General features: G+C 41.6%; 2 protein-coding genes across 2 annotated transcripts; both read right to left on the minus strand.

Moving 5' to 3' along the window:
* Positions 1 to 1,747: 1,747 nt before the first annotated feature.
* Positions 1,748 to 7,866, minus strand: LOC118424427 (kelch repeat and BTB domain-containing protein 8-like). The gene is made up of 5 exons (XM_035832991.1): positions 7,812 to 7,866; positions 4,786 to 5,046; positions 3,831 to 3,970; positions 3,484 to 3,702; positions 1,748 to 3,331 (listed from the first exon to the last, which is right to left on the minus strand). The coding sequence occupies exons 1-5, from the start codon at positions 7,860 to 7,862 to the stop codon at positions 2,407 to 2,409; spliced, it is 1,596 nt and encodes a 531-aa protein (XP_035688884.1). The 5' UTR covers positions 7,863 to 7,866; the 3' UTR covers positions 1,748 to 2,406.
* A 5,497-nt stretch (positions 7,867 to 13,363) lies between these two features.
* Positions 13,364 to 22,023, minus strand: LOC118424428 (kelch repeat and BTB domain-containing protein 12-like). The gene is made up of 5 exons (XM_035832993.1): positions 21,735 to 22,023; positions 16,658 to 16,918; positions 15,462 to 15,601; positions 15,092 to 15,295; positions 13,364 to 14,808 (listed from the first exon to the last, which is right to left on the minus strand). Exons 1-5 carry the CDS (start codon positions 21,987 to 21,989, stop codon positions 14,091 to 14,093), a joined length of 1,578 nt encoding a protein of 525 aa, XP_035688886.1. The 5' UTR covers positions 21,990 to 22,023; the 3' UTR covers positions 13,364 to 14,090.
* Between the last annotated feature and the right edge of the window lie 585 nt (positions 22,024 to 22,608).

Genomic DNA, 22,608 nt, shown 5'->3' on the forward strand with positions numbered 1-22,608 from the left:
CTTTCCGCCATGTCACTTGTAAACATGGCCCTGAAGTAGGGGCTGGCCGCGGACAGAACAAGCCGATGGCAGGGGAACCGCCGGCCCTCGACTTCAAGGACGACATCCTGCAGTACCCCAGCCTTCTGTAAGTCGCCCACAGTTCCAAGAAACCCGTGCAGATAGCTCTCGTCTTGGTAGGAACGAGGACGAACTGCGCTGACGTGGGATTCTTGGTCTGTGGCGGCCATCATGATGATGATGATGGTATGACCCTAGGGTCAAAGGTTGTAGACTAGACACACACACACTGATTACCCACATAATATAGCAGTAAGAGATGGACATGGATCACAGCTGCTGGCTGCTGTGAAGATCCTTCGATCGCTGTGGTCACAGGTCCCAACGGAAAGAGTGCTACCATCACCCTTTGAGATGGGAGGATGCCTACCTTAATTTTGAATGAGAGCTTTATTTTGGTTCTTGCAGTTTAGTACATAAACTGAAATTCTAATCCAAATTACAAGTGTGGGCTTATGTTCGCCCAAGAGTATCAGTCTTAAAAAAGTATAATTATAAAACATTCATTATAAAATATACTTACATAATAAAAGACGTCAGCGTTTCGTCTTCCAGAGAACATTAAGCAATTGTCATTGAGAGGAAATGAATGTCTACAAGGTCTTGTTATACAGAGATGTTGCCTGATACAAAAACGACTTTCGAAGTCGCTCAGTGCGACACGCCGGTAGTGTTAGCTGGTTGCTGTTCCTTAGTGTGCGTCCAGTCTGCTGTTGCCTGTTCCCCGTAACCATGTAGTGTAGCGGATGGTCACTGGCGCGCATCTGGTTTAGAAGTGTCACTGCTGCTTCTTCACGCCTGGACTGGAGAGTTGGCAGGAGGGTAGTCGTGCAGGAGGCATCACTGTTACGGTGAATGATCCTCATGGCTCTTTTCTGTACTGCCTCGAGGGTGTTTGACTGTGAGATGGTGCACCCAACGTACACAACGTTTGCATATTCCAGTACCGGTCTGATGAGGGTTGTGTACACTGTTGTTAAATCCTCAGCAGGCATACCACCTTTGGCAAGAAGACGTAGGAAGTGCAAGCGTTGAGAGCCTTTTCCCGTCACGTGAGAAATGTGGCTGTCATACTGGATGGGATGATGGGTTTCGTGTTTGACAGTTCGAGAGGACATATACACCAGGAATAGGTAAGGTGACAAGACTCCCCCCTGGGGTACACCGGAAGTGACGTCGTGCCAGCTGCTGAATTCACCGTTGGCGGCGACACGCTGTTTCCTGCCAGACAGATAACTGTTGATCCAAGTCAACATTTGAACGGGGATACGGCGTGTAGCAAGGTGCTGTAGAAGAATCCCATGGTCTACTTTGTCAAAAGCCTTTGACATATCTGCAAGTAACACGCGCACCACTGATGTCTGCTTGTTGTCAAGACTAGTGACCCAGGACTGGTATGCCTTTAGCAGTGCAGCAGTGGTTGACGATTTTGATAATTTTAAGGTGTAGATCACCGAAATCCATATCTGTATCGCTGACAGGAAGGCTCTGTTTTCCGTACTGTAAACTTGAATATTGATTCGAGGATTGGAAATTTTACTCTCACGTGCCATAAAGGAGATCTCATGATTTTATTTTTTGTTGGCATGTCTTGACTGTGTGTGAATCTATGTAATGCTATACAGTAATCAGCTGTTGGACCATTTTTTTTTTTGCTTGGAAGTAATGTTAGATCTGCATATGACATTTTCGTACATTATATGGCAGCTTGACTACCCTTTCAATGAGCCTTGAAACAGAGTAGCTTTTGGCTAAAGGTTGACTCTTTGTATCTTTCAGTAACATTGAATATTTATTGTTAGGAAAGAAAAAAATGAGTAAAGATCAACATTTTACATAGAAACAAACCTTGTAATCTAAATATGTGTTTGACTTTGCCATTGGCTTGTTCGAGAAACGCTAGTAAGGAAGAACATATAGATAGTCCCTGTGACCAAATGAGTTTCATTACATCCTTAACATTTCACTATACAGGTTCTCTCGTCCCTTGCCTAGGGTCTGACCAGTGTGGGGGCTGCTATATGCATGGTTTAGTCAGGCTAACGCATATACAAAATTAATCACACTACAAGGAACTTTTGTAATGTAATAATAGAATACAAGTAGAAAAATTGTATAGTTTTACAATAGACATAATGATTGGTCTTAGACTTGAAGAAACAGCACATCACTTAGGTCAGTCATACACAGAATGGCCCCTATATATGCAAGAAACAAGGGTTTTTGTCAAAGATCAAAGTGCTACTTAGAAGTATAAAATGTACTATAAGTTGTCCGTTGAGGACATATTCCACAACCCCAGACATAAATGTCATTAAGCTGGTGAGCATACGAAGTGGTGTGTTTTTATATACCCTTCAGATATCGTAGGCTTATACGTGCCACAGGGCAGTGAGGAGCATGCGCACAATAGTCCTTATCAATATCAGGTAGATTGGCCTTCAAATCTCTCCAGGCATCAGCAGACTTGTCATACACATATACAAGATATACTTCTCCTTGCCGGGAGTTACGTCTACAGGTTAACAATATATGCAGCTGGTTCTCCAGTACAAAAAGCCTGGGATCATTATCAACATCACGCGTATAGTCTCCTGGGTCCGGCCAGCCTTGCAGTTTCTGCCAGCAGTCTGACTCTGTGTCGTACATGGTGGTCTGGGTGAAGAAGAAATCTGTCAAGAAAATGTCCGTTCCCATGGCAACGGCTGTACAGACGTCTGGTATGAGTATTGGCGGGGTCCGCTTGCTCCAACGGTCTTGGCTCGGGTCATAGCGATGTATTTCAGTGTTTGTGAGGAAATAGATGTTAGGACCACAGGGCAATACTGCAAACTCCACTATACGTCCGTCAAGTTGCAGCTGCGCACACTCCTGCCACTGGTTTGTGTGCCGGTTGTACTTTCTTATCTGCAGCAATGTACTACGTGTTTTCATATGCAGCAACATACTCCAATGTCTCTTTTCTTTGTGATAAACAGCAACGTGGTATAAAGTTCCATCAACTTCAAAAAAGGAGGGCTTGTTGTAGGACTTGAAATCTTCTTCCGCCTTAGATACTGAAGACATACCCATATTTTCCCACACATTCTTGGCATGGTTGTACTTGAATAGAGACACCTGATTCTCATCCTCTAATTCTTTAGTTTCCAGCATGTAAATGTTGTTATCACTGGTGACTGTTATGGGTGAGTAATCAGGAAAGTCTCCGGGTTTGTAACTGCAGCTGATGTACTTCCCTTCCTGGGGGTTCATGAAGAGGATCTCGTTGGACCTGGAGGGGGATGAAATGCACAGTTTTCTTTAGAGATGAGGCTAAGCACACTGCTAAAGTCATCAAATCTTATCTTGCAGCCTGATGGAAATATGCTTCATTATAAGACTTTAATGACGTGGAAAGTGAAACAAAGAAGATGGCATAGATACCCGCATTCTGAATTGTCTGAATTGTACAGCATAGCCATTTCCATTGTAAGCCCAAGCCTCGGCTTCAGGTTGTGGTTGCTCTTTTGTACCACATTCCTGATGTACTCAGAACTCCCAGGATCCTCCCTGACCAGGTTATGTACCAAGATGGCTGCCGTGTCGTCTGAGGTCAGCAGGTTGAAGCGAATGTACTGGAGGATGCTGGGTAGGTGGTGCAGTCTGTAGGATACAGGGTACAGGTGGGTTCAACTGACTTCTTGGCTAAACATCAACTTGTCAATAACATACATTTATTTCATGCTGAAACCATAAGATGTACCTCTACAATGTAGACCACTAACACCCACCTGTCCTCCCTGCTGTGCTGCACCCATCTCACCACAGCCTCCCACACTGTTGTCTCCACTTTAGCATCCAGCTCATCGTGGCTGATGATCTCAGTCAGCTGATTCACACTCAGGCTGCTGAACTCCTTGCTGAAGGCAATCTGTGGAGGTGCAGAGAGTACATGTACATGATTGTAGGATACTGTCAAAAACATTCCATTCCAAAAATGTACCATTACTTTGAAGGTTACATAATTGAAATTTGTAGATGACACCTTCTAAAGATTTACCACTCAGAAATTATACCAACTTTAATGTGCAAAAGTTTTAAATGGTTTTAACACACAAACAAATATGCCATGATAGAGTCCATAAACCCTTGTACACTGGTATGAGAAGGAGGTTATAAAACTAGAGTTCCACGACCCCATACCTCCGTTAACTGTATTCCTTCTGCTTTTCTATTTCCTCATAAGACATTCAGTTGTGGTCCTTTAAAAACCAAAACAGCCTGGCCAATAGACATATATATATATAATACTCTTCCATGGCAGAATGAAGCATCACCTTACAATTACCATGTTCACAGATGCAAGCATCACTCAGACAGTCAGAGGTTAATCAAAATTTCCTCATATTAGCTATATAATATAGACTGTACCATTTACATGAAAAACATTTGGCTCAATGATGAACTTGCAACATGAAAACGAGTTATTCTAAATGTATAGTAATGTTTTTACAACATATCTCAAAGCATATGTAGGGAAACAAAACCAAGCTGGTCCTGTTATACTATGTATTGCCTTTCTTTCTAAAGAGGTAGTTTGCACATACAGAACAGAGTACTAGGTTGATAATAATGAGGATTTGCATACATTTGTACTAACCATGTCTAACTAACTAACTAGGCAAATGAGGATTTATATTCAACAATGCTCACACGTAACTTCAAACTTGAAAAAATCAGACCAACCTCAACAAAGTTTCTATGGATCAACTGCAGACAACGGTTTTGGACAATGTCCACAGAGAAGACATCAGCAAACTTGTACAGCTCCACACAGGTGGAGCGCTCCACATTCATGGCCATGTAGCTGCTGCAGGTGTCTCTAACATAGTCCAGTTGGAGGAGGTCGGCTGCCTGGTACAGGGGCTGCACTTTGTCCAGGAAAACATGGAGGGTTCCCGAGTAGATGTAACTCAGGATCTCCCCGAGCATGTCTGCATCCAAACCCTACAAAACAATATAACATAAAATTGTTCAATGTATGCAAAATAGTGTAGCATTATCAGGATACGCTGTTATCTAGCAGGGAAATATATATAACGCTATCACAAAAATTCTCATTGGACTGTCAAATTTCATTCCATTCTTTTACTTCATCCACATAATCTCTACTATTTGAGCATATGATAATTATTTGTGTTTGAGGAACTAACTCTGTTACCGTGACGAATTAGCAAATAATTGAGTTTCTGCAGTAACGCAGGTGTACCACAGGTGTGGGATCACGCACACGGGGCGTGATTCACAGGTGTATGGTAAGTACTTATAGTGCTAAAGGAGTAGTCTGTTCATATTACGCTTGGCACGATACCCAGGAAACAACAAGATCGTTGTTTAAGGTAATGAAATGTTCTTAGTGTAGCAAGTTCTTGCCTTTGGCGACAGTAACTGATACTTGGTATTTTGTATTTAACAGTCCAATATAATCACTTCTTTGAACTATGTTTTTTGTGTTTCAGGACATGGAGTGATTCATTTCAGAAAGAAAGCCCAGAGAAGTTAGGTTGTTTGCGCTGAGACTCTGGTGCACGTCCCCCATTTTTTTGGCCTTCGTACTTTCGGGAGTTTTTTTAGGGGTTGCGTAGCTGGCAAACAACGTATGCAGCTATGTATGCTGCGTTTAATGGTTTGGTTTACTCGATTACGAAAAATCGTGATGTTTGGTATATGTTTGGAATTGGTTTGATGTATTAGGTTCGAGATCAAGTTCACAAACACACGATCTAGGTACAGTCCATTTTATTCTTCATCTCTCGTCGCAGTCCTCAGCCCTATATTGGGATCAGAAGTTGATATACTTAGAGTCTCTCGTCTGGGAAATATATCAGAAGCCTCGATATTGGGATCAGAAGTTGATATACTTAGAGTCTCTCGTCTGGGAAATATATCAGAAGCCTCGATATTGGGATCAGAAGTTGATATACTTAGAGTCTCTCGTCTGGGAAATATATCAGAAGCCTCGCCTATTTATACTCGTCCCATTCTTGTCCGATTCAAGAAATACAGTGACAAACTGAACGTGATATACCAGTCCGACTCTTTGTTTAGGAACCAGAATATAACAATAGAACAACAAAAAATCTCATATGAAATACCTGACTTAGAATACATACTCTTACATTTCTGCAAAATTTTACTTCATGTACCGAAAAGCTCTGTCAATGCCGCCGTAAGAGGTGAATTAGGAGTATTTCCTTTATTCGTTGACAGTCAAACACATCTGATTAAATACTGGCTAAGATTGCACACTCTACCAAACGATAGGATTGTTAAAAAGGCTTACGACACTTCAGTCGAAGAAGAACATGACTGGGCTACTCACGTTCAGGACATTTTATGCAGACATGGGTTCCAAAATGTTTGGCTCAATCCCGCTGTTAATGCCAAACACTTTGGGAACATATTCAAAGAGCGTCTAAAAGACACGTTTCTTTCTGGCTGGAGGGAACAGCTCAAAAGCACCAACAAACTAAAAACATATTCGAAAGTCAAAAAACACTTTGGTATGGAAGAATATTTCAAATCAATTCATAATAGACCATTTAGATACAGCATTACAAAACTGAGAATAAGTGCACATTGTTTAGAAATTGAAAAAGGTCGTCACCGAAACACACCAGCCACTCAGAGACTGTGTCCTACATGTCATGAAAATATAGAAGATGAATTCCACTTTGTTATGAAATGTCCTACCTACAGTAAAGAGAGAGAAACATTGTTACATTGAGAAGAATATTAGAACCAAAACACACATCTTTCTTGCTGGTACAGAAAGCGATATTTTCCATGTATTGCTCTATCTCATGTTCAACTCATATATCCGTCTACGTAGGCCAGTTTCTTTATAATGTATTCCAAATGCGAGACCAGATTAATCATACATAACTGTACTTTTACTCGATAATGTTTTGTTGTTGCTTTGTATGTAGCCTCTTATTAGTAGTACTATTGAGTATTGTCTGTATAGCTATTAGTTGTTATTAATTGCCATACATTGTACCCTGTGCGATTGTTGAGCAATAAAATTCATTCATTCATGGCACACAACCCCTGGACTCCCTCAGGAGTGCCCCTACGCTCGCCTCTCTGGACGGAACCCCCCCCCCCCCCCCGACTGCTTCTGACCAAATTTCCCTCTATCTGACCCCTCTGGGTCCTACCACTCCACATACTAGAGAGGGTGGGGTCCACTCAACACACAACATGACGATCCAATTTGGATATTGATGTTTCGGTGTTCAATTGCCTTTTCGAACTGCCATTCTCGTTAAGATTGTACCTTTGGCAAATAAAAGTCTCCCTGCGGTGTCCACGCACTCGGGCCCATCCTAACACTTGTATTGGTGTTTCTTTGTGTGTGTGAAGAGTATGAACGCATCGAGAGTGAAGACTGTGTAGGGGTGATGCAGAAAATAGTAATATATTTCTGATAAATAGTAATATATTTCTGCTACCAATTCTGTTATGGTTAGAATAGATGCTCATAATGTAGTGTGGCCCGCAAAGTTGACCTTTAACCTCTAAATGCCAGTTAAGCCAGTAAGTGGGGAGGGGGGCATAGCGAGGGGCACATCGAAGGGAAGTTTACATAAACATTTGTTGGTTTAGATAAACCAAGTGTTTCTATTGTTTTATATTTTCTCTAGGATACATAGCACATTTTAACGGTCATAATTTCACTCTAGTCTTACCACACGTCACGCCAAGCCTACCTGTAAAACAACCGTCTTCTGACGACTTTCCGCCATGTCACTTGTAAACATGGCCCTGAAGTAAGGGCTGGCCGCGGACAGAACAAGCCGATGACAGGGAAACCGCCGGCCCTCGACTTCAAGGACGACATCCTGCAGTACCCCAGCCTTCTGTAAGTCGCCCACAGTTCCAAGAAACCCGTGCAGATAGCTCTCGTCTTGGTAGGAACGAGGACGAACTGCGCTGACGTGGGGCTCTTGGTCTGCGGCGGCCATGTTGATGATGATGGTATGACCCAGGGTCAAAGGGCAGTGTGTCATACACTGGTTACCCACATAATGTAGCAGTATGAGATCTGTCTTCATCTCTCGAGAGGGAAGGGTTCCCAGTTCCTACGAAAAGTTTTAAATAAGCGATACTGAAATCTGTACCGACAAGCGTGCAATACGGTCCATAAAAAAGTTTTTTTTTTTATTTTTCTATACCTCTGAGGTGTGCTCTATCAGAATCTGGATGATGCCACTCTGTCATCATTGGGCAATCCGCACAATATGCAAATTAAGGCGGCCATTAAGGGAATTCTTGTTTTCGTCAATATCTCAGTAACGACACATGGTATCAAATTGATTTTGGTGTCTATCCCCATGTTTTGGGAGTAAAGAATCAGATTAAGCCATTTTAGTAATGATCACACCACTATTTTGGCTAGATATGCATATAATATGCAAATTAAGGCTGTTATTACGGAAAATCTTGCTTTTGTCAAAATCTCAGTAACCACACATGGTATCAAATTGAATTTGGTGTCTATCCCCATGTTTTGAGGGTTAAAGAAGCAGATTAAGCCATTTTAGTAATGATCACACCAATACTTTGGCAAAATATGCACATAAAATATGCAAATTAAGGCGGTTATTACGGAAAATCTTGCTTTTGTCAAAGTCTTAGTAGCCACAAATGGTATCGAATTGATTTTGGTGTCTATCCCCATGTTTTGAGGGGTAAAGAATCAGATTAAGCCATTTTAGTAATGATCACACCAATATTTTGTGCTGAATAGGCATATAATATGCAAATAAGGCGGTTATTACGGAAATTTTTTTTCGTTAATATCTCAGTAACCATTGATTGATTGATTTTATTTTTGCACTTTAAAAAATGATACATACAGAAAATTATAGAATACAACAGAACGTGCAAGGGGGGGAGAAAAAAGCCACGTGGCCTATAAAAACTCTCCCCCCCGTCAAAATATACAAATCATGATACAATTAAATGGTCATGAAGATTATACATCGAACAATAATAAACCAAGTGAAAATAATATAACTCAGTGATCATACACAACGTCACAATTAATCTTAACATCAAAAAATGAAATTAGACAAAACTAAACATGATCTACAGATCCTAAAGAAATTAGTCAAAATCATACAATTAATCATGCTAGCAAAACAAAATGAAAGCAAATACAGATAACCAAGACAATGGGTGCAAAGACTGCAAACAAACAGGTTAAAGGAGCACCAAATACACGGTATAATACTAAATGATAATTGAGCATAACATGATCAAAAACAAGGAAAAAAACAAATCAGGAGTAAATCGTTGGCTTCTCTATAAGGTTGTTTTTCATACGTTTCTTGAAAATGGAAAGGGACTGACAATTTCGTAGGGAAAGACTTAGAGTGTTCCATATGGATGGGCCTCTAAACATTATAGTAAATTGTGTTAGGTTCGATTTTGTTTTAATAGGTCTAAGACTGTTTTGCTGCCTTGTACTGTGATTGTGAATATCTGCGTTGTACTTAAAAATGTCTTTATATAGGACTGGTAAGAAAGAATTATTGTGAATAACTTTATGGACGAAAATGGCTGACTGCAATTTGTTTATGTCGTATACTGTCAAAATCTTCAGATTGTGAAAAAAAGTTGCTGAATTTGCTATAAAAGAGGCGTTTGATGCAATTCTAACAAAACGTTTTTGTAGTAGGTGCAGTGGTTTTAATGAGGTAGTGTAAGTACTAGCCCAGATTATATTGCAGTATGTTAAGTAGGGGTATATCAAGCTGTAGTAAAGGGTCATAAATATTTTACGAGATAGGCAGTTTGCGACTTTTCTTATGATACCAATATTCTTAGCAGTTTTCTTACAAATGATGTCTATGTGAAACTTCCACGTGAGTTTTTCATCTATAACGACTCCTAAAAACCGTGCATTACTTACCTGTTTAATGGGTTTATCATCTATGTGTAACTTTGCCTTTTTCTTTACTGTATTTCTTTTTTTTTCCTGTGAAAATGATGAAATTTGTTTTGTCTATATTTAGGGATAACTTATTTGACTTAAACCACTGATTTAATTTGCAAAGTTCATCGTTAATTGTTGAAATGAGTGTATCAAAATCTTTATGTGACATAAAAAGATTGGTGTCATCTGCAAATATTAAGGCGAAAAATTTGTCTGATATCATGGGAAGGTCGTTTACATAAATCAAAAATAAAAGAGGTCCTAGTATGGAGCCTTGCGGGACACCACATGTAACAAATTTCTGGGACGAGACAAAACTGTTATTAGAAACATACTGCGTTCTCTCTGACAGATAATCTTTTAACCATTTAAGTACAGAGCCTTTGAAACCATATGTGTTGAGTTTGTCAAGTAGAATGTTGTGATCAACTGTGTCGAACGCTTTGGATAGGTCAAGGAATATTCCAATGGTGAATTCTTTATTTTCCAGGGCTGATGTAATTTTTTCTATGAGTTGTATAAGGGGCATATAAGTAGAATAGAACCAAACATGGTATCAAAATAAATTTGGCGTCCATCACCATATTTTGAGGGGTAATGAATCAAACAAAGCCATGTCAGTATTGATCACACAAATACTTTATTGAAAATGCTTAAAAAATCAGCTTCAGTGTCTATCAGAGTGGATCCGGAATCCGGATGCACCCACTTTAATTATGCTTAATATATATATATGTTGTCATTACTGGTTTGACTCATCAGCTCAGTCCTCCAACAACTCACTTTCACAAACATTGTACCAGACATCAACCTGTCAGGTGTGCCCATTCTGGCAGTCAGTGATTCTCTGTGATATCCACAAAAATGTACCTGGCAAGTGAGCTGTATAGCATCCACGCATTGCTGTCAAGGTACCGGTGTATCCGTAGGACAGCCACACTCCTGGGGTACAGAGTGAGGGAACGGACACTACCGGCCCAGGGGTAACTGAAAATAGATGGGGTATAAACACTTCTGGGGTTACGGGCACTACTGCTGGTACATACGTCTACATTGGGTATGGTCTCTGCTATACAGGATGAATGGACATTTGGGGAGTTACAGGCACTACCGGGGGGTACGGATGCTACTGGGGGTATGGACACTACAGGGGGAAGGGACAATAGGTACGGACACTACTGGGGGTACGGACACTACTGGGGGTACAGACACTACTTGGGTACGGACACTACTTGGGTACGGACACTACAGGGAGTACGGACACTAGTGGGGGTACGGACACTACTGGGGGTACGGACACTACTTGGGTACGGACACTACTGGGGGTACGGGCACTACTGGGGGTACGGACACTACTGGGGGTATGGACATTACTGAGGTATGGATACTTCTAGGGTATGGACACTACTGGGTATAGACACGAACACTACAGGGTACGGACACTACATGGGTATAGACACGAACACTACAGGGTACGGGCACTACTCGGGGTATGGACATTATTGGGGGTATGGACACTGCTGGGGGTACTTACACTACTTGGGGTACTTACACTACTGGGGATGCGGCCAATACTGGGGGTACGGACACTACTGGGGGTACGGACACTACTGGGGATGTGGCCAATACTGTGGTACGGACACTACTTGGGGTACGGATACTACATGGGTATAGACACGAACACTACAGGGTACGGGCACTACTTGGGGTATGGACATTATTGGGGGTATGGACACCACTGGGGGTACGGACACTACTGGGGATGCGGCCAATACTGTGGGTACAGACACTACCGGGGATGCGGCCAATACTGGGGGTACAACACTACAGGGGGTAAGGACACTACTGGCCCAGAGTCATTGGTACTACTGGGGGTATGGACGCTACTGGAGGTATGGACGCTACTGGAGGTATGGACGCTACTGGAGGTATGGGCACTGCTGGGGAGGGGGTGGGGGAATTGACACTACGGGGGTATGGATACTTAACGACTTGGATATGCACTGGTGATTTTTGTATATTTTTTTTATGAAATGATTGGTGTGATCAATACTGACATGGCTTAGTCTACTTCCTTAAATACTGAAATGGCTTCATTAGATTCTTAGCCCCTCAAAACACAAGACACCAATGTGAATTTGATACCATGTGTGGTTACTGAGATATTGACAAAAGCAAGATTTTCCGTAATGAGAGCCTTAATTTGCATATTATATGCCTATTTAGCACAAAACATTGGTGTGATCATTACTAAAATAGCTTAATCTGATTCGTTACCCCTCAAAACATGGGGATAGACACCAAAATCAATTTGATACCATTTGTGGATGCTGAGATATTGACAAAAGCAAGATGTTCCGTAATGACAGCCTTGATTTGCATATTGTATGCCTATTCAGCACAAAATATTGGTGTGATCATTACTAAAATGGCTTATCTGATTCGTTACCCCTCAAAACATGGGGATAGACACCAAAATCAATCTGACACCATGTGTCTTTACTGAGATATTGACGAAAGCAAGATTTTCCGTAATAACCGCCTTAATTTGCATATTATATGCATATCTAGCCAAAATAGTGGTGTGATCATTACTAAAATGGCTTAATCTGATTCTTTACCCCCCAAAACATGGGGATAGACACCAAAATCAATTTGATGCCATGTGTCGTTACTGAGATATTGACGAAAACAAGAATTCCCTTAATGGCCGCCTTAATTTGCATATTGTGCGGATTGCCCAATGATGACAGAGTGGCATCATCCAGATTCTGATAGAGCACACCTCAGAGGTATAGAAACAGCAATGGACCGCATTGCAAGGTTATTCAAAATAATGGGGTTTGGCAACCGGACTAGTACCACTGACAAGTAGGTTTTGATTTCATTTACCGCTTTGAGTGCTTTTTCATTGTAAAACAAGGAGTTTTCGCAATGTTTAGCACTTTTGGCTGTGTGAGTCTATATAACGTTCTTCAATGGAGCGATGCTGGGCCTGTGGATTGCTTATATTGGAACTATGGTACGTCATGGTCGGTATCTATCTTTGAATATATATTATATCAACTTCATTTCTCTAAGTGTAAGTCGTTTGTACAAATGTGCTGGTTTGATGCCTAAGCAGCTTTGAAGGAAAATACTGATGATGAATGAACGGGGGTAATGTTGTAAATTTTCATCCTAGAAATTTTATGCGGTTTGAATACAACAGACATGTTGTCACAAAACGTATCACAACACAAATTATGAATGCACCATCTATCAATTTCTTCAAAGCTAGTACGATTGGCCTTTAAAACCGAATAGAACTTAAGAATGATTCATTGTGCTTATCAATAGATATTTATTCTTAAAAATGATACAAAAGTATACGTATATATTGTAAATGGAAATGCAAGTTTATAAACTAGTTCTAACCGCATAAATGTGCGCAGCTGGCTTTCTACTAAACAAATGAAACAAACTATAATACTAAAATATTACAAAGTGTTATTATGTATAGGCAAACATATCAATGTAAGTTTCCAATTAGCTTCTTCTCCAAAAGCTAAAAATAAAATCAACAGTCAGACTCTGTGCCACACAAGTTCTCATTTTCACTGTCGTGGGAAGATGATTATCTTTAAACTTCAGAAAGAAGAACCTTAAAAGTTAACATTCTACTAGCAAAGTACATATAGTAAGTATGGCGGCGCCAATCTCTGCTTTCAGGTCATCAGGCAACACAACTTTGTGGGTTTCCATCAAAATGCAACTTGTTTCCAATTACCAAAAGACCTATCCTACTTTGGGTACTCCTCAAAAGCCAAATTGTACACAAAATTATCATTGAGAATCCTGTTCTGCAAGGCTGTTATATTCTATGTGTCCTTATCCTGCACTTTAAGGTATGGTAGGTATATACGCGCCACGTGGCCCGGGCGACCATACGAATAATATTCCTTATCTGGTAAAGTGGCATTCAAGTCTCTCCAGGTATCAGCAGTCCTGTCATACACATATACTAGGTGTTGTAATCTACCCACATTATGATCATTACTGCCACTGGCTAACCATATGTGCAGCTGGTTCTCCAGTACAAAAGGCTGGGAGTACGATTAGTCTCACGGTTTCCTTGGTTTGGCCAGCCCTGCAGTTCATGCCAGCTGTCTGATTCTGTGTCGTACACCACAGTCATACTGAAGTAAAAATCTGTGCAGAAAATCTCTGTTCCCATGACAACGGCTGTATGGATATCATGAATGAGCTCTGGTGATGGGCTCTGCTTGTACCACCTATCCTCGCTCGGGTTGTAGCGATGCACGTCCTTGGTTCTGAGGAAATAGATGTGTGAACTGCAGCAGAGGGCTGCAGTGAAGTCATATGTAGTATTACAAGTAATGTCAAATTGCAGCTGTGAACACTCCTGCCACTGATCTGTGTGCTGGTTGTACTTTCTCATCCGCACCACACCTTCTCTTACATTTTCAGCAAGGTAGTACAAAGTCCGATCAACTTCAACAAGGTGCTCTTCGTAGTATTCCAAATCGCCTTCCGGTCTCAGCGACTTAGATACTGAGGACATACCAGCATCTTCCCACACATTCCCAGCATTGTTGTACTTAAACATGGACAACTGATCGTTACTGTCTTGCTCACGACTCAGGACATAGATGTTGTTATCACTGGTGACAGTCACGTCTGTGGCAAAAGGGCGGTCTTCAGGCTTGTAACTGCAGCTGATGTACTTCCCTTCTCGAGGGTTCATGAAGAGGAGATCACTGGAACTGACGAGGATAGAATACATCAGAAACCGTCAATGAAATGGACTGTAAACTCTTACCTTTTCCTCAGGAATGAGGCCTAAGTCACAGCATACTCTGATGTTATCTTTCACATCTAATATTGGAGCCTCAGAGAAATGATATTCAGTATGTGTCGGAATTAGACCCAGAGCCTGTTTATTGTGTTAAATGTAAAATGTGTACTGCAGAAGGTCAAAATGTTGAACAACCTTGTACAAGGATTGTAGACACAGGAAGTGAAATGAAGAAAAAAATATATACTGACTTTACAACAGACAGCAGAACCATTTCTGTAGTCATCCCAAGCCTCGACTTCAAGTCAGGGTTCCCTTTCTGTACCACATTCCTGAAGACCTCAGAAATTCCAGGATCCTCACTGACCAGGGGGTGATCCAAGATGGTTGCCATGTCATCTGAGGTCAGCAGGTTGAAGCGGATGTGAGGGAGGATGCTGGGTAGGTGCTGCAGTCTGTAGGGTACGAGAGGTTCACATGGTGTGTTAAACGTATAGACATAGAGAATGTTGGGATCTTGAAGCTCAGGGAAAAACTGGAAAAAAAATCCTCAATAACTGCAAGCTTCTGCAGTCATACATTCAATGAAGTACAAATGTATGTACACATCCATATGCCCACCTGTCCTCCCTGCTGTACTGCACCCATCTCACCACAGCCTCCCACACTGTTATCTCCTCTTTAACATCCAGGTCATCGTGGCTGATGATCTCAGTCACCTTTTTAACATTCAGGCTGAAGAAGTCCTCATTGAAGGAAAACTGTGGATGCACAAAGTAAATGTACCAACTCCAAGGTACTACAGAAATGTCATAAGTGTGCAATAAGTAAGTTTTTGGAGTACAAAAAACAATATGTGTATTGGATTATATACTACTGAACAATAGCGAGTAACTGCTCACAAAGATGTAGCTTAGATAATACAAATGTATTGTTCTGACATATATGATTGCAAGTGTTTATGGTTAGTCTAAAAACCAACCTGTTTGTATATAACCTGTGTAACTGCCAACTGGCATACATGTAACAGTTGTGTTTAAGTACCGCCTACCATCCTTGCCCAAGGGCTTTAGAGCTTTTGTAGCGACAGCGACAGTGGTCACGATTTGTAATCTGCTGCCCCGGGTTCGATCCCGGGTGGGGGCATGTTGTTTCTTGCCCCTCTATATTTCTACATTGATTCCCACACCGGCCCTGTGAGTAACAGGCTAGAAATGTGCCACACAGTGAGTAACAGGCTAGCCAATGTGCCACACTGGAGTAACAGGCTAAGATGTGCCACACAGGGATATCGATCTCGGAGATTCGAGATTCGAGGACGACTCTTGAAAAGAAAAGGGGGAGTAGTGTAACAGTGATGTTTAAGTACCGCCTACCGTCCTTGCCCAAAGCTTTTGTGGCGACAGCGATAGCGGTCATGATTTGTAATCCACCGACCCCGGTTCGATCCCAGGTGTTCTTACTCGCCCCTCTATATTTCTACATACACACAGACTTTGTGGGTACATGGCATAAAAGCAGTTGTCTATACTTTAATGAACGACTGGTCACACCCAACCTGATTACACCAAACGTTAGAAAATGTGCAGCTTATTAATTGTTCAAGTGATCTTGAACCAAACTTTTCAAATGCGTCCTTTTTCAATACTCTTTGTTACTTAATAGGTCTATTTTCCCAAAATATTGCATACTGTAGTCAGCAGAATTCATTTCCAATCATATCACAAAATTTCTGTAGCTCTTCCATCTCCATTTCATTTGTAAAAGATCATACCATACAATATGGGACAGCTTCCTAACCCGACATAAATACTAACCTCAGTGAAGTGTCTGGCGATCCACTGCAGACATTGCTTCTTGACAATGTCCACAGAGAAGACATCAGCAAACTTGTACAGGTCCACACAGGTGGAGTGCTCCACGTTCATGGCCATGTAGCTGCTGCAGGTGGCTCTCACATAGGCCAGTTGGAGGAGGTCGGCTGCCTGGTACAGGGGCTGCACTTTGTCCAGGGACACGTGGAGGGTTCCTGAGTAGATGTAATTCAGGATCTCCCCAAACATGCCTGCATCCAAACCCTACAAAACAATACCACATAAAATTGTGTAAGGTGAAACAACCAGAGGGGCGAGTAGAACAGAAAGAAACAACATGCCCCCACCCGGGGATCGAACCCGGGGCGGCAGATTACAAATCACGAACGCTATCATTGCCACCACAAAAGCACTAGTGCCCTTGGGCAAGGACGACAGGCAGTACTGTAAATCACTTTATCTTCACGGTACCAAATTTTCACGGTCTGAGAAAATTGAACTTGTTCTCGGAACTATATGTTCACTGTCGAGGCAAGTGCACATGAAAAAAGTCTGTGAATTATTTTTTATCGGTAATGATAAGTTCACGTTACAGTCGTCACCGTGAAAACAGTGAACATAACATTACAGTGAAAAAATCAGGAATTACAGTATTTGAACACCACTGTTACAAAGGTATGCCATATAGTGTATCATTGTTACTGTTATCTAGCAGGGAAAGATACATCACAAAGTGTCATAAGACTGTCAAATTCCCTTGTATTATTTTATTTCATCTACATAATCTCTATAATTTGAACATATATTTATATGTTTCTGATAGCTATTCTGTTTAATATAGATGTAAGAGATGCTCATAATGTGTGGCCCGCAAAGTTGACCTTTAACCCCTAAAGACCAATGAGGTCAGTTAGGGGGGGGGGGCATAGCGAGGGGGGCACATCGAAAGGAAGTTAAACATTTGTTGGTTTTGAAAAACCAATCGTTTCAATTGTTTTATGTGTTCTCTAGGACACATAGCACATTTGCACGGTCACTCTAACCACACGTCACGCCAACCCTACCTGTAAAACAACCGTCTTCTGACGACTTTCCGCCATGTCACTTGTAAACATGGCCCTGAAGTAGGGGCTGGCCGCGGACAGAACAAGCCGATGGCAGGGAAACCGCCGGCCCTCGACTTCAAGGACGACATCCTGCAGTACCCCAGTCTTCTGTAAGTCACCCACAGTTCCAAGAAACCCGTGCAGATAGCTCTCGTCTTGGTAGAAACGAGGACGAACTGCGCTAACGTGGGGTTCTTGGTCTACGGCAGCCATGTTGATGATGATTGTATGACCCAGGGTCAAAAGGCAGTGAATCATACACTAGTTAACCACATAATGTAGCAGTATATGATCTGTCTTCATTTCTCGAGAGGGGGAAGGGGTCCCAGTTCCTACTAAAAGTTAGGCGATGCTGAAATCTGTACCACTGTCGAGTAGGCTTTAATTTCATTTACTGTTTTGAGCGTTTGTTTCGGTGTAAAACTAGTTTACAGGGAGTTTTCGCAATGTTTTAGTACTTTTGGCCTTGTGAGTCTATGTAACATTCTACAGTTGAGATGTTGGGCCTGTGGATGAAGTATAGTACGTTTCGGTTGGTATCTTTCTTTGAATATTATACGATGACAACTTTATTGATAAAAGTCTAAGTCTTTTGCATACGTGATGTCGAAGAAGCTTTGAAGGAAAATATATTGAATCCATTGATACCTTTATGAAACAAATAGGAGCACGTTATCTTTAATCATAGAGCTGTATCTGGGAAGTTGAATATAACAGAAATGCTGTCAATAAAGGTATCACGATACAAATAATAAAAGCATCATCTATTAATTTCTTTTAAAGTACGAATTCCCTTTGAACCGAATAGCACTTAACTAAAGAATGACTCATTGTGTTTATCAATAGATATTTATTGTTAGAATAGAAATGATACAAAAGTATACATATATAAAGTAAATGGAAATGAAGGTTTATAAACTAGTTCTAACCTCATAAATGTGCGCAGCTGGCTTTCTACTAAACAAATGAAACAAACTATAATATCAAAATAATACAACGTGTTATTATGCACAGGCAAACATATCAATGTAAGTTTCCAACTAGCATCTTCTGCAAAAGCTAAAAATAAAATCAACAGTTGTTAGACTCTTAGCCACACAAGTTCTCATTTTTACTGTCATGGGCAAATGATTATCTTTAAGTTTAAACTTCAGAAACAAGAACCTTCTTCTAGCAATGTGCATGGTACAAATGGCGCCCATCTCTGCTTTCAGGTCATTGGGGAACACTACTTTGTGGAAGGGTTTCCGTCAAAATGCATTCTGTTTCGAATGTAGCAAAAGATTTATATTATTTTGGGGTACTCCTCAAAAGCTGAAATCTAAACAAAATATCATTGAGCAATCCTGCCCTGCAAGGCTGTTACATTCTATGTATCCTTATCCTGAACTTTAAGATACGGTGGGTACATACGCGCCACATGGCACAGGCGACCATACGAATAATATTCCTTATCAGGCAAAGTGGCCTTCAAGTCTCTCCAGGTATCAGCAGACCTGTCATACACATATACTAGGTGTTTCAATTTATCCTTATCATGATCATAATAGCCACAGGCTAACCATATGTGCAGCTGGTTCTCCAGTACAAACAGGCTGGGAGAAGCATTAGTCTCACGGTTTTCTGGGTTGGGCCAGCCTTGCAGTTTCTGCCAGCAATCTGACTCTGTGTCGTACACCAGAGTCTGACTGAAGACAAAATCGGTGCAGAAAATCTCTGTTCCCATGGCAACAGCTGTATGGATTTCAAGATTAAGTTCTGGTGGTGGGCTCCGCTTGCACCACCTATCCTGGCTTGGGTCGTAGCGATGCATCTCTGTGCTTGTGAGGAAATAGAGATGTGAACTGCAGGACAATGCTGCACTGAAGTCGTATGCAGTATTGTCAAATTGCAGCTGTGAACACTCCTGCCACTGATCTGTGTGCCGGTTGTACTTTCTCATTGACACCACGCCTTCTGCTATATTTTCAGCAAGGTAGTATAAAGTCTGATCAACTTCAAAAAGGTGCTCATCGTAGCAATCCAAATCGTTTCCCAGTCTCTGTGATTTAGATACAGAGGACATACCAGCATGTTCCCACACATTTTCCGCATGGTTGTACTTAAACATGGGCAACTGATCGCTACTCTTCTCCTCACGAGTCAGGATGTAGATGTTGTTATCTCTGGTGACTGTCAAATCTATGGCTCCAGGACGGTCTTTACGAGCGTAACTGCAGCTGATGTACTTCCCTTCCCGAGGGTTCATGAAGAGGAGATCACTGGAACTGAAGAGGACAGAATACATCAGGAACTGTCAATAAAATGGAATGAAAACTCATATCTTTTCCCCAAGAATAAGGCCGAAATCACAGCATGCAATGATGTTGTTTTTTAAATCTAATCTTGTAGTCTCGGAGAAATGAAATTCAGTATGTGTAGAATTAGGTACATGGCATGTTTACATGTGGAAACGTGTACTGCAGGACCTAAACATGTGTAATAACCTTGTTGCTGTAGACTTAAGTGAAACGAAGGATAAGTATATACTGACCGGGATAGCAGAACCATTTCTGTAGTCATCCCAAACCTCGGCCTCAGGTTAGAGTTCCCTTTCTGTACCACATTCCTGATGACCTCAGAACTCCCAGAATCCTCTCTGATCAGGGGATGTTCCAAGATGGCTGCCGTGTCGTCTGAAGTCAGCAGATTGAAGCGGAGGTGAGAGAGGATGCTGGGTAGGTGGTGCAGTCTGTAAGGTATAAAGTAGGGATGGGTTGACCTGATTTCTTTGTGACATATAAACTTTTCAATCAAATATGCATCTTTTAAAAATTTTCATTAAAACCAGTAGATACACCTGTAGAATAGTGATACCAACCTGTCCACGCTGCTGTGCTGCACCCATCTCACCACAGCCTCCCACACTGTTGTCTCTTCTTTAGCATCCAGCTCATCGTGGCTGATGATCTCAGTCAGCTGATTCACACTCAGGCTGCAGAACTTCTCGCTGGAGGAAACCTATTGATGTGCAGAGTGCATGTACATGAACTGAAAAATAAGGTCTGAAAGTGTTTCACATGCTCATTTATATGATTCTGAGGACGGTTATGAAATTTAAAGTTTTTGGTATCAAATTTAAGAAAGGTAACAATACATGACTTACACAAATGTGTGGGCCAAGGGCTACAGAAATGGAGATGGGCACCAGAATTTCAACAGAAATTGCAACAACCCTTTTATTCATCATATTAAAAACCCTTATTATATCATATTAAAAACCCTTATTATATCATATTAAAAACCCTTATTATATCATATTACTTTAAACCCTTATATCAAAAAGGAAGTAACCTACTATAAAAGCATCAGACACACCTCAGTAAAGTGTTTATGGATCAACTGCAGACAAGCCTTTCGCACAATGTCCACAGAGAAGATATCAGCAAACATGTACAGGTCCACACAGGTGGAGCGCTCCACGTTCATGGCCATGTAGCTGCTGCAGGTGTCTCTCACATAGTCCAGTTGGAGGAGGTCGGCTGCCTGGTACAGGGGCTGCACTTTGTCCAGGGACACACGGACGGTTCCCGAGTAGATGTAGCTCAGGATCTCGCCAAACATGCCTGCATCCAAACACTGCAGGGCAATATAAGGTAACAATGTTTAAAAGCTTAAAAGTAATATCATCATGGTAGATATACTTTTATTATAATGAAGATTAATTTTTAAATCCCGGTCTGCAATTTTATAGATACATAATCTCTGCTACAATGTATTTGCACATGAAAAAAGTTTCCAATACCAATGCTCCTTGACCATCTTACTTGACCTTTAACCCCTAAATACCAAAGAAATACTACATTTACTAGTAGTGAGTGGGGAGGGGGGCATAAAAATTGGTTGCGCCTGTTTTGCACCTTCTCTGTAATACACTTCATCTTAGAATGTTTTCTGTCTCATACTATTCTAACCACACGTCACGCCAACCCTACCTGTAAAACAACCGTCTTCTGACGACTTTCCGCCATGTCACTTGTAAACATGGCCCTGAAGTAGGGGCTGGTTGCGGACAGAACAAGCCGATGGCAGGGAAACCGCCGGCCCTCGACTTCAAGGACGACATCCTGCAGTACCCCAGCCTTCTGTAAGTCACCCACATTTCCAAGAAACCCGTGCAGATAGCTCTCGTCTTGGTAGGAACGAGAACGAACTTCGCTGGCGTGGGGTTCTCGGTCTGCGGCAGCCATGTTGATGATGATGACATCACCTCAGGGTCAAAGGGTAGGTATCCTAGCTAAGCACTGACTATCCACATAGTGTAGCAGTATGAGATGTCTATTTCATGAGAATTTCCTAGCATAATCATATAATGTGTAAATAACTGATATCGCTTCCTGTACGGCTGCGAGGAAGATTCTGGTATAGTCGTCTCAGTGTTGATTTGGTGGTGAAGATATTACTTACAAGTTGAAAAAGATAGTTTTGACGATATTCAGAATGTTGGGACGTTTTCGCCTGATGGGTGTTCGGAATTACCGGTCCGGTCCGGACCGCGGAATTACCGGTCCGGTCTGTTTGGGGGGCGGAAAAAACGGTCCGGTCTGTTCTGTGTGTATCTACGCTCCCTGGCAGGAAATAGCAGAATTGCAATTGGTATGCTGTGTTCCCGTATATCACAACATGGAGCGCACTGATTGGATGAATGGGGGTCCGCATGCTAATGTCACTGTTTACGTCAGATCGATCGGCGACGGTTAACATAAACATTGCACTGGTGGAAAGTGCAACTGCCAACAACACTGAAAGCAGTAAAACCGACACTTTTGAACACTAACGTTACTGAAGTTTGATTACGCTTTATTTTAG

The sequence above is a fragment of the Branchiostoma floridae genome, chromosome 10, assembly GCF_000003815.2.
Source record: "Branchiostoma floridae strain S238N-H82 chromosome 10, Bfl_VNyyK, whole genome shotgun sequence".
In the NCBI taxonomy this organism is placed as follows: Eukaryota; Metazoa; Chordata; class Leptocardii; order Amphioxiformes; family Branchiostomatidae; genus Branchiostoma; species Branchiostoma floridae.

Coding starts and splice junctions, on each gene's coding strand:
- LOC118424427 (XM_035832991.1), bottom strand. CDS start 7,862: ATGTTTACAAGTGACATGGCGGAAAGTCGTCAGAAGACGGTTGTTTTA. Junction 3,971..4,785: donor TCCATAGAAACTTTGTTGAG/GTTGGTCTGATT, acceptor GCACCTCCACAG/ATTGCCTTCAGCAAGGAGTT. Junction 3,703..3,830: donor CAGCACAGCAGGGAGGACAG/GTGGGTGTTAGT, acceptor TGTATCCTACAG/ACTGCACCACCTACCCAGCA.
- LOC118424428 (XM_035832993.1), bottom strand. CDS start 21,989: ATGGCTGCCGCAGACCGAGAACCCCACGCCAGCGAAGTTCGTTCTCGT. Junction 16,919..21,734: donor AGAAGACGGTTGTTTTACAG/GTAGGGTTGGCG, acceptor ATTGTTTTGTAG/GGTTTGGATGCAGGCATGTT. Junction 15,602..16,657: donor TCGCCAGACACTTCACTGAG/GTTAGTATTTAT, acceptor GTGCATCCACAG/TTTTCCTTCAATGAGGACTT.